Raw genomic sequence first — 12738 nt, 5'->3', positions numbered from 1 at the left:
GGTTAGCTCTTTGAAATGAACAAATTATGCTTTGACAGCTACATCATTTCCACTCAAACTCCAAGAATAGGCTCCCAGACGCGCTTTGGGGGTCGCTGTTTCAGCTAAATGGCATGAAACGACAATTTGATAGAAATAGAGGGTTTTATATATATTTATTGATGAACTCCAATTAAAGTTAAATCACAGTATTTACTCAGCTTATTGTAAACTGAATGCCGAGATGTCAGAATGTAACAAAGATAAAGCATCTCTTATCGAATGAGGTCAGGCATCATTAACAAGTGACAGGCATCATTCATGAGCACACAGATCTCAAGCATGTTGCACATGCAGGCTTATTATCCATTGTAAAAAGAGGTGATGCGGCCATTGGGCAGGCTGACTCATTTCTTTAGAAATACTCTCAATCGATGCCATGTATTAAGTCATCAGAGAAAAAATGAAATAATCACCCTCCACAAAACAGCCAGGATCATAAACTCTATCCAGGAAGACAAATGATGAGAAATTGAGGTGGGATGTGATTTGAAACTCATGATTTCTGAGATAATTAAGTTATTCAGCAGGAAAGAAGAACAAATAAAAAACCCTAACAATTGACATGCAGCTTTACTAGATTAAAATATACATCAAATACTCGCATTAATGCATATGTCTTATTAGCATGCTAATGTGCTATTGAATTCTATTTGATAACACAAGTATCAATGAATATTTATTATATTATCTAATTACATTTTTAAAAGTTTTAGGGGACATTAACTCTTTAGATGTTAGAGGGAAGCAAATACAATAACAATTTCATTTATTTAAAATTAAAAAATAATTTGCAGTTGTCTTATCTCAAAGAATTAAATAGAACTTTTGGAAGAAAAATGTCTCATGAACTAGATGATAAGTTATAACAGCTACTAAAGAGTAAGTGGAAAACGTAAGGGATAATTAATACATCAGGGTCTAGCTTAGGACTGTTTAACAGTCCTCACACCTTGCCTACATGTAGCATCAATTTAATTTTCAGTTCTCCCTCTGTGTGTATGTGTGTATGTCTGTGCATATGCCGGATATGCAGAATATCTGAAATGTGATCCATGTGAAAGGGTCATTTGACCCCCCCAAAGGGGTTGTGACCCACAGGTTGAGATTGCTGGCCCAGAGTGACCTTGAACTTTGGAATTCTCCAGCTCCCCTCCCCTGCAAGTTTCTGAGAGGCTGGTATTATAGGAATAAGCTAGCAAACCTGGCTCCCAGCATTTTATTGAGAAGGTAAAAATAAATCTGTGTAGAATAAAAGTAAAAGATTATATGTGTACAACACAGAAGAAGAGGGTGCGTTGGGAAATGATAACAAGTCTATATGTGTAGAATAGTTTTCCATGCAATAGTTCCATGGAGCTTCAGAATTTTGGAATCATTGGGAGAAATAATAAGCAGTCATTGTTTCTCCACAATAAGCATTGTCATGCCTTATCACATTCCCTGGGGGTACTTAGCAACTGTGTATCCATAACTCAAGTATGGTGCAGGGGAGGGGAGAGGGAGGATCATAACACAGGCCCTGGAGATAGAGGAATGAGCCTTCATTGTTCTTGTCTCTCCATCTACTCCTCCCAAGGGAATCTACTTCACAACCCCTCTTTGTTGTCCTGCTCAGCCAGTCAGTGTAGCTCACACATGACCAACCAAACCTTAATCTCAAGAGGCATGAGAAAAAGTTCAAGGTGATATTTCCCTACACTAGTAAATTGAATGTGGATGAATGGGTGTGTCTCATGCTTGCAGGCTGAGTTCTAGTGCTGTTATTATAATTATGGTTTCAGTAAAGGAACTTAATACAAATTTTACAGGGCTCTGAGAGCATAGCTGATCGTGCCTCGGTACGGCTTATTACACTTCCCTGTCTAATTCTACTCATGAGCATCCTGCTTTAATTAGATCAGAAAATAGAGGAAAGGTTTCACACAAACTAACGGACTGAAAAATAAGGCAGTAGAACCAGATGAAGATGTCAGATGCTAACTCCCAGACAAAACATTAACTTTTTGAAATAGTGAGTTCTGAGGAGTGGGACCACATCTTTCTATGAAAGTATATCCAGGGCACTGTCACACACACACACATGACTGCTCCAAAATCATGACTCAATTATTAACTTACAACAATACGGTAACATGCCATGACATGGTAGCTTAGTATAGATGTTGACCTCATCCTGTGTCAACGACATGCAGTTCTTTGTATGCTTCTTTTAAAACTCTAATTAATAAATAAAAATTACTAGCATATTAAGTTATATTAGAGCAGAGAGTGATCTATTTAACACATTTATTTGCATATGGCTACTGAGACCGAAGGCCTGAATATATTCTATATGAAGACACAAAGGCACCGAAGGGGTAGATTTAGGAAGAAGAACATAATTAAGAGTTCATAAAGACCCAGTTGACCCAGGCTACCTAAAAAGTAACAGATACTTAAAATGCATATGAATCTTAGGAATATCAGGGTTATCTCTAGCTAAATTTATCAGGGTGGTGGTGGTGGTGGTGGAAGCAGTGGTGTTCTTATGCATTGAAGAAGAACCTGAAGGCAAGATCAGAACATAAAAGAAAAAGTTTTCCAAAAGTGCAAAGACAACAGTGCATCCCCGCTCTCTGGAGGCAGAGGCATGGGGATCAAGAGTTGCAAGACAGCTTGCCCTACATAGCAGAACCTCTTGCAAACAGCCAGCATTGGGGATGTAGCTCAGTGGGACAATATTTCTTTAGCAGGTACAAGACTCTAGGTTTGATCTCTAACACAGGAGAAACACAGAATTCTGTTTGAATCATCAGTAGGTCATTTATAGAAAGCGACCAAAAAATATTTGTCGGAAGACAAAGTTGTCTTTAAAATAACAACAGAAAACATAGATGATATGAAAAATGAAGAAAACATTTTTTCATGCTTCAGAGAAACAAATGTGTACTCTCTAGACAGACTTTACCTCCCGAGGAAGGGCAGAAAGGCAAATCAAATTGTTTACACGAAAAAGTGCAAGTAAGTGGATTAATTTTCCCTCTAAATTCAGCTCCCTCTCTAAGACAGGGTAGTGAACTTATATTGGTTTTCAAAACAGAGGGTTTTGAAAGCAACTTTTGAAAAGTTTGTCAGTACCATTAAAGATAGGGTCACTATCTGAAAACCAAATGGTGCAATTAGAGACAGGCAAGTCAGACTGCAATTCTGATGCGGCTCTCTGTCTCCCCAAGTTAGTTCACAGTGTGGAATTCAACGTGTAGAGTCAGCTCCTTCGACAACCATATATCAACTAGGCCTGGGTGGACGTGCTTTCCTAATGATCCTTTTTAATTTGGGTTCAACCTGTACCAATAGTTACAAGGTGAGTTTTACATATTTATAGTAAGTTCTGTTTGCTCTTGACTGTACCTCATGTTTACAAGCTGTGAATATAATTTTATATGTAATAACAATGGATTCTTCTTGTAGACCCTTACTGATCACTTAGCTTTCCAAAACATGACAGAAAAGATTTAAATCTCTTACCTATCCCTGAGAATAGTCCAGAGTTCTCCACCTAGGCAAGCTTCCATCAACATATACAAGTATTTGCTGTCTTTGAATGTCCTGTACAGCCTGTGAACAGGAACAGGAAAAACAAAAGTATGAACATTATTATCTTTTAAACATTCACTTTTTCAAGTTTGGTGAATTTTATATATACATATGTATATATAAAATTATGGGCTACAACAAGGTGTTTTAATACATATATGTACTGCTTTATGGTTAAGCCAGGGTATAAGCACATGTATCATGTATTTGTAGTACAAAGTTATAGTGAGGTGGGAGGAATGAATTCTGATTCCATCTACAGGGCTAACAATATTGTATTGAATATTTCAAAATAGATAAAAGATAATTTGCAATGTCCTTCTCATGAAAGTCAGTACTCAGGTTTCAGTGTTTTGATTTTATTTTTGAAGTTTTGCTTGCTAGTCTTGGTGTTTTGCGATGAGAATAAGGGCACTCAGGTCTACAAGAAGGCAGCGTCCCCTTGGCTAAAACTTACAAACCATGGGACTAGAAGCTTCTGGTTTGGGCTTGTCTTAACAGGTATGCACACATGAGAGTTTCTTGAGGCTCTATCAATTCCTATTTGGCTGATATTTCAAGCATGGCCATGAGCAAGACTTAGTGGTCCCAAGCACAAAGGCACGTAGATATAAAGTATATTTTATAAATATGGATTGTAAATAGTCACTTAAATTTATATCTTAACCTTCTGTGAGTATTACTGGAAAATTGGCTATAAAAGTTTCTCCTGCATATAAAAGTTTTATTATTATCTTATTAGTTTTATGAAAATATTGAGGTGGACAGACCAGCTGCTATTTCAGAAACCTCCTGGGGTTGGGGAAGTAGTTCAGTTGGTAAAGTACCTGCCAGGTAAACAGGAGGCTCTGAGTTTGGACCCACATGAAAGCTGGGCATGGCTGCACCCAACTATAAGCCAAGTGTTTGGGGATTGGAGACAGGCAGAGCCCTGGAGCTCAATGGACAGCCAGCCCAGCCAAGTCAATGATTTCAGTCAGTAAGAGACCATGCTTCAAAAACTAAGGTGCAATGAGGATAAAGAAATCACAGGCATCAATCTCTGGCTTCCACACATATGTGCATTCACCTGCACACACACACCTGTGCGCACATGTGTACATGTGAACACAAACATATATACCACACACAGAGAGAAAGAAAGAAAGAAATCTTCAGAAAATTAACACTAAATAGACTGATTTTGGTGTTTGTTTCTTGTGTTCCCTGTGCCTTGTGTTCGATGCAGATGCTAGTAGAGCTACGATAAAACAAAATGTTAAAAGTTCATATCTCTTTTGGGAAAAATATCCCTTTTTTGAGAATATGAGAAGGATTCTCTTTAAAAAACAAATGTAGATCAAACTTTTTATATTTGGAAAATCAGGTGCAACTTTCTAGAGTTTCCCTTGTGAGCGTGAAATAAATGCATCAAGGTGAAGCTCAGTGGAAGCGAGGGCTGCAATTGATGTGTCACGTGGAGCTCGCATCCACTGTTAAGGTGTGCCTTTACCTCACAATGAAGTCGGAATGAGCCCCCTGCATGATCTGCTTTTCTGAGCGGATGTGTTCCTGCTGTCTCGTGTCCACAATGTGGCGTTTCTTGAGAATCTTCATCGCAAATGTTTTGGATTCTTCACTTTTCAATTGGACCTTAAAGACAAGCAGAAAGGACACATGAGTAGGAACTTGCAGGCTAAATATTGCCAGATTGCACCATTGGCCTGAATTTAATGGATGCATAGAGGATATAAATGAATCCAAACTGCTCCCCAAGTCGCACAGGGGACATCCTTGCTAGAGGGACTGAGTGAACAATCACAAGGTATAGCCATCCTGTCTTACTGTGCTGGGTCATATGAGCGTCAACTAACTACAACCTGAATTAATTTTGTGCCCATATGAATTGGAAAAAATATATCTCATGTTTCATTTTATTTCATATAATGAGTCGCATATAATATGTAGTCTTTGTGAGAGTGACGGGATTAAAGGCGTGCACCACCAACACCGGGCTATGTTGTTGTTTGTTTTTGTTTCTTGAGACAGGGTTTCTCTGTGTAGTCCTGACTGTTCTGGAACTTGATCTGTAGATTAGGATGTCTTAGAACTCACAGAGATCTGCCTGCCTCAGACTCCTGAGTACTGGAATTAAAAGTGTGCACCAGCACTGTGAGGATGTGTGTATGTGTGTGTTTGTGCGTTAGTAAGTTCTTATGTGTCTTGTCTGTTGGGACTGAATTCAGGCTAAGAAGATTTAATATGTCAGGAGAAGTGAGAGGACACATCAGACAGTGGAGTTTTTATTTAGTGTTAATCCATGTGACAAGTTAAAGAGAAAAAGAGAATAATGTGAAAATGTTTATAGCAGCTAAAGACTCTCTCTCTGGTTTGTCTGTCTGTGAAACTGTAGATTAGTGTGGTACAAATGAATTCAGTTGTAGTTCATAATAAAATACAAATGTAGAAACTCACTTCTAATAGGAATGTGGACAGACTAAGAAGACAAAGTGACAAAGAGCTGTTGTAAGAAGAATAAAATTCTAAAGGGAACAGACATTCCAAAGAGAAAGAAAATGTAGCCTTATTCAGATAACAAAGAGAATCTTAAGCACCTCAGATGTCGAATTTAGGAATTGTTTTCGTTGGTAGCACTGGCTTCTCACTTTTGCACAGGGTAGGAAAAGAGACCAGAATTTAGAACCACAGGACTCAGTTCTAATTCTGCCCCTTCCTAGTCTCTTTGACTCTTTGGCTGATTGCTCAACTGCTGCAAGTTCCAACTCTTGCAAAGACAATACGCAGCGACTCATGTGGAATCACTGGGATCCTAAAGGAGGATGTATCAATGACTCGGCATCTTTGATGGCCTTTACATTAGTCTTTCTGCCCTGTGTGGTAGTCTATATCAGGTAGGGACAATAAAACGTTGCTATTAAGAAGTCTGCCTTCTCACAGAAGCAAACTTGGCACAAGTGGATTCAATATAACTAATTATATAAACTGGTAAAATCTAAGGCAAGCTACACACACACACACACACACACACACACACACACACGTTGTCTAAGCCCACTGGCTTACCAACTGGCATACTGGGTTCATATTCAGGACATTTGGAGCCAAGCTACTGTTAAGTACACACAGATTTTCTTCAATTGGATATAAAACAAAATGAAGGTATAATGGTGGATGTTTACAAATATGAGTTTAGTGGAATAGGCTAAGTATAAAAAAATCAAACCATGTATTTATTGACTTGTATTTTCATGATTCTAAACGGGTGATGAGACCCTCGAAAGGGACTAATGAAAGCCTTGTTGCGTGGAGCGGTGAAGTGGCTCATCAAGTCCAGGTGCTGGCTGCCACATCTGACAACCTAAGTTCAGTCCTTGGAAACTACATGCGAAAGAAGAGAACTGACTCCTGCTAATGTCCTCTGAGTTCTGCACATGAGCAATGGCATATAGACCCTTTTACATATACACGTGTACATGTACAAAATACAAATAAAGAAATGTACGGAAAAGAAGAGAAACCTATGTTATTCCCCTCGTCATTTAGTATGTTATCTGGGGTTGTGGACATCTGATTGCTGGAGTCATATAAGAAGTCAAAGTGGGTAGCAAGTGGTCAATGGAAAAGGAGAGGAGGCCAGCTTCATGAGGCCAGCCAGCATCTTTTCTTTAAAGACATTTTATTCCTAGTTATGTGTATATGTTTGGGTCTATGCACGTGACTGCGGGTGCCCACGAAAGTCATGCAGAGGACAAAGGTATTTGATACTTTGGAGCTAAAGCTACAGGTGGTTGTAAGTCAATCCCCACAATGAACGTGGGTGGTGGGAATCAAACTCAGGCCTCTGCAAGAGCAGTATGTGATCCTCAACTGCTGAGCTCTCTGTTCAGTCCTGAATTCCAGTTTTTTAATCTTAGAAGCCAGAGTGCCCAGCAACTGCCAGAGTGAGCTAACTCAACACAGAGAGTTAGTTCAGGTTAGTTCCCTGAACAACAGCCAACTAATGTGTTCATCAAAATCCTTCTGACAAACCCATAATGTTCCAAAGACCATTCACAGATCTTTAAGTCAATATTGTTCCTATCAGAAAAACCAGAAACAGTCTAAATATTTGTCAGTAGGAACTTGGGAAAAATAAATTATGCAATGTCTATGTAATGTAGCTCTAAAATTGATGCTAGAATAATAATTAAAATATATGAATTAATAGTATTAGTTGTAGGGCAGTATATATTTTATGATTCTATGGCATATCTCCACATGAGCATATGCCTGTATTGAAAACAGATTTATGAAAGGACAACCTGAAGGTCATCAATATGTTCATAATAATTTTTCCTGTATGTATAATTTTAGTTAATACTTCCTTAAAACTTTTGCGTTGTTTAATATTTACAGAATTCATGTATTTTACTTTTATGAGGAGTAGAAATTAAACCTTAGTTGTGGAAATTATTTACAGACTTTCTAAGAGCTGGGAATATACCCCTGTGGTAGTGTGCTTGCCTGGCAGATGGTCCCCAGGTTCATTTCCCAGTTAATTGAAGATCCTTTTAAATTATAATAGCTACTTGATATTAGAATTCCACAAGTACAATGAGAAGTAATGTACTGTACAACCATATAAGATATAAATCTATGCAGGTTTTGAATAATTGCATACTATTAATTTCTTTAAGGATTTGTTATAATTTATTTTTTCAGTCTGAACTTTTAAAATAAGGTTTAGCAATTTGTATTTCATAAGTGTAAGGTAATATGTTTAATATGAGTTATATTTAATGCACGAAAGTTTTAAATCAAAGATAAAACTTTGCCTTCTTTATTTTCTCTGTGCCTAATTAATTATATTGAGTACACTGTGAAAATTTGAGATGAGGATGATGATGGTAATGACTTTTATTATCTAGTAGCCCATTCATTAGAAGAAAGAATTAGTGTTACGTTCAGAAAGAAGTGAGCAAAGAGGAGAAATGAATGCATATTTCTATTTGTCCTTCCTTTTGTCTAAGCCTCCTCTTTGTCCCTTGGCCAAGCTTGTTCTCAGGTTTGTCTTCCCTGGTAGACCATCCTAACCTAGATGCAGTGCAGTGCATCCTAACAGGGGTTATCTGTAGTAAGAGGGAGCAGTAGGCTGCATCCCACCCAGCTCCGGGCTGCCCGGCTCCCGGCCACTCGGCTGGCTTAACCCCCAAAATAACCACACAGAAATTGTATTCATTTAAACACTGCCCTGACCCATTAGCTCTAGCCTCTTATTGGCTAACTCTGACATCTTGATTAAACTCATTTCTAATAATCTGTATGTCACCACGAGGTCGTGGCTTACCAGGAAAGATTCAGCATGTCTGACCTGGCAGCTTCATGGTGGGCAGCTCTCTGCCTGCCTTCTTCCTCCCAGAATTCTGTTCTGTCTACTCCACTGACCTAAGGTCTGCCCTATTAAAAGGCCAAGGCAGCTTCTTTATTCAACCAATGAAATCAACACAAATGCAGAAGGACCTCCTACACCAGTTATCCACTGACTGAGGGTGGCTAGTCTGATATTTAACTACCTTTGTTTGAATCTCAACTGTGTTTTGAACTCTGATCTTATAGAAGTTCTGAAAATTCTTTCTGTTCATGTTCTCGTCTCTAAAATAGGAGGAATAAAAGACCGCATGGGATAGAGTTACTATTTGGTGAATATTCTTCTGTATACCTTAGTTTAATGGAGTCTTTTGGTCAAAGCACTTAGCATATGTTCTCCTACAGACTGAGTGCCACACTGAAGCAGGAGAGAAAGGCAAGGGAAACCATGAGCACACATAAAAGGAGAATAGCACCTTACCCCAGAATCTGACCACAGCTTCCCTCCCACTGAGAAGCAAGAATTCCAACACAATGAACAGTTTTCTGTGAAAGCTATCAACACAGAGGTAATATTCCTTTCACACATATAACTTATGTTGAAACGGCAATGAGCCAGGCTTAAGTTCTGAATTGATATGACCCTGAGAAGGACTTCATTCCTTTCCTTGGACATTTTCTGGGAGTCTCAAGCATGCTATATTTTTGCTTACATTAAAAACATCTGAATTTCTCCTGAAACCCGTGTGATTCAAGATCTGCTCTAATACTATCAAGTGCATGGGAACTACTCTGAGATCTCACTTAGGTGTCCAAGCAACTCTTTGAAGATGATAGCGTCAAAACCCACCAATATCCTATGTGTGACTATTATAAAGATAACAGTAAAGAGTCTTCCTTTGATAAGGCCATACTCGTGGGTATAAACCTTCTCTCAAGAAGCCCACGCTCACTCTTAGGTATGAATCTTCCCTTGAGAAGCCCATGTTCACACTCTGGTACACCTTGTTCTTTCCCTGAGCATGATTTTTCTCTTAACCTTCATACTTAACATCTTCTCTGAAATACCTTTGCTAAATCCCTCCTGTGCTTCATAACTTGATAGTCCTTGAATTCTTTTCTGTGCCAAGGCCAATATTTTCATCTTACTTCACTGGGTCAGAACCCCCAGAGTAAAGGGAACTCCACAGTCTTTGAGGTGGAAGCAGAGAGCTGTGTCTCTGGGTTTGTGACCCTGACAAGACCACAAGCTGAATGCCACTTGTGACTGTTCCTCTTCTTGCCCCAGTCCACCTCAGTGCTAAGTAAAGAAGGAAAAGTCGTCAAGTTAAAAGGTTGAGAAGGAACTTCAAGATCACTGATGCTTAAGCCACAGGGATTTAAGAAACTTAGAGACCTAAGTTCCTGGGGGAGTTTAAGTGCAGAAGAAAGTACAAATAGCCACTCCGCATCATATGAAAAATGACGAAGAACTGGGCCAGTGAAGTCATTCAGACAGAGAAAAAGGATTGCTGTCTGAAGTAATAGCAACATGGCCTCAGGAAACAGGAGCAGGTCATTGGAAAGGGTAAATGCACAGTAGGCCTGTGGCCTCAACTACACATAAAAAGGACTTAGTTTCAACTACATTTGGTTGTAACTTAGTAACTTCCAGAGAACAAAGAACTTTATGAAAACTTTCTGAAGAACAGTAAATCGGGGCCATCTAGGCAGAGACATATTAATTACAATGCCTGCAACATAGGAATGGCAAATAGTTTTTCTCTAAGAAAATTGCACAAAAATTTAAACAAGTGACATGTAGTGCGTGGTAGAACATTGTAGGTTTTTGTTGCTTCTTTTTTGTTTGTTAAACTGGCTTTCTTTAATCAGGGAGGAATATTCTGATTTAAGTAAATCACAATTATTACAAATTGGGATGGCTTAATGAATTTATAGTGATAAACTGGTTTTCTACAATAAAAAGAAAAGCAAGCCCAAGATTCCTATACTGAGAGCAAGATAGCCCAGGCCAGTGACTAACGATTAACAGAGCCAAATCGCTACAGTGTTCACTCCGCTCTGTTTACAGTTAGTCTTCAAGCAGATGCGTGGAAGCGATCTAAAGGCCTTAAAAAACCACCAACAACCGAGAACACCAGTAAATGGGCCATTAGACTATACGTGTATAAGCATGAGATTTTGTTCGCTATCATTTTCCAATATTCTCCACTAAACACTTCCTAGGCCAATCAAACACTGGCCATAGAGTACCTGTTCAAGAAACAATGTAAGCATCATGCTGTAGGTGAGTTCAGAACACAGCTTCAAGCTGCATTCAGAGACATTAGAAAATTATTCTAGAGAGGGAAGAGAGGAATGGAACTATTGTAATTAAACGACCTAGACTGTATGCCATTCAATAGGATTTATAATCCTATAAGTAGAAAACAAAAGCATTGAGTGTAATTCAAAGTTGCAGTGTAGGAAACTGTGTACCAGGAAAGGCAAGACTTAAGGTAGAGTAGGTACAGGGCTGACTAGAGCTGGGGGTGGAAACGGAGCTTTGGGGCTTTTTGAAAAACAGAAGTGTTCTTTTAATTGTGCCAGCACAGTAGGAAATGTTGAAGTATGCACATTTTGCCTCAATAAAGCTATTTAAGAAAGCTTTTATAAAGGTGGAAAGAAAATTACATGTCTATAATTTCTACTTATTTTATTGATTATGATACAGCTGTACATTTCACTTGTATTTTAGAGAATTATGTGCCAGAGAGGTATTTCCCTCTGTGCTTATACTTTTACCTTCAGTAATATATCAAGACATTACCCTCATTAGTCAAAATTATAATCTTTTATACTAATTACTCTGAATCATTGACACAGGTTTAAAAATCAATGTGCAGGGTTCGGATGAGGACAGGTGTTGCTTGTTCTGTCTCTCAAGCCCAGAAGGATGAATTAATCCTTGAAGAAAATGATATTGAACTTGTTTCAAACTCGGCGGCTCTGATACAGCAGGCCACAACAGTTAAGAACAAGGATATCAGGAAGTTTTTGGATGGTATCTATGTGTCTGAAAAGGGAACAGTGCAGCAGGCTGATGAGTAGACCTAAGGTACCAGTCCCAGAAACAAGCTCGGAATTTTAATACGATTTGGGGTGTCTTTTGGGACAATAAAAGACTTGTATTGAAAAAAAAAATCAATGTGCATTCAAAAGCTTGAAGGGAGGGGGATGGGAGATGGGGGAGGGGCTTGGTCCTGCCTCAACTGAATGTGCAAAGCTTTGTTGACACCCCATGGGAGGCCTGTTGGGAAGACTGGATGGGGTTGGGTTGAAAGGAGTTGGGGGGTAGGGCGAGAAGGGGAGGGAGGGGGAACTGTGTTTGGTATGCAAAATGAATAATAAAAAATAAAATAGAAAAAAAGCTTATAACTTAAAAAGGAATTATGAGTCAATTTAAGTAGAATATATATAATTGTGAAATTCCTTAAAAATGACCTAGTCAAAATAGTAGTTCTTTGTCAGCACATTTAAAATTTTTTACTTGTTTTAATGTAATAATAATTTTATTCATTCTCTGAAGAGAATTTCATACAAGGCATTTTGATCTTGACTTCCAAGCTCCTCCCTCCCAATTATTACCATATCCACTGCATCGATTTTTTAAAATATTTTTATTTATTTATTTATTTATTTATTTATTATGTATACAATATTCTTTCTGTGTGTATGCCTGAAGGCCAGAAGAGGGCACCAGACCTCATTATAGATGGTTATGAGCCACCATGT

The 12738-nt window shown here is 38.5% G+C and overlaps 1 protein-coding gene across 3 annotated transcripts in view; it reads right to left on the bottom strand.

Annotated features, from left to right (window-relative positions):
• The window catches only part of Prkg1 (protein kinase cGMP-dependent 1), a 1098375-nt gene that overhangs the window by 17744 nt on the left and 1067893 nt on the right, over positions 1–12738 (bottom strand). For all 3 annotated transcript variants that reach the window (XM_057777191.1, XM_057777190.1, XM_057777192.1), the window contains 2 exons: positions 5111–5250; positions 3550–3639 (listed from right to left, as the gene is read on the bottom strand). In XM_057777191.1, coding sequence (XP_057633174.1) covers positions 3550–3639; positions 5111–5250 — 230 coding nt within the window. The remainder of the gene's footprint in view (positions 1–3549; positions 3640–5110; positions 5251–12738) is intronic.

This window comes from Chionomys nivalis, chromosome 8 (genome assembly GCF_950005125.1).
Source record: "Chionomys nivalis chromosome 8, mChiNiv1.1, whole genome shotgun sequence".
Lineage (NCBI taxonomy): Eukaryota > Metazoa > Chordata > Mammalia > Rodentia > Cricetidae > Chionomys > Chionomys nivalis.
Note: the sequence above shows the minus strand (reverse complement) of the source record. Positions and strands in the feature narration are given on the sequence as shown.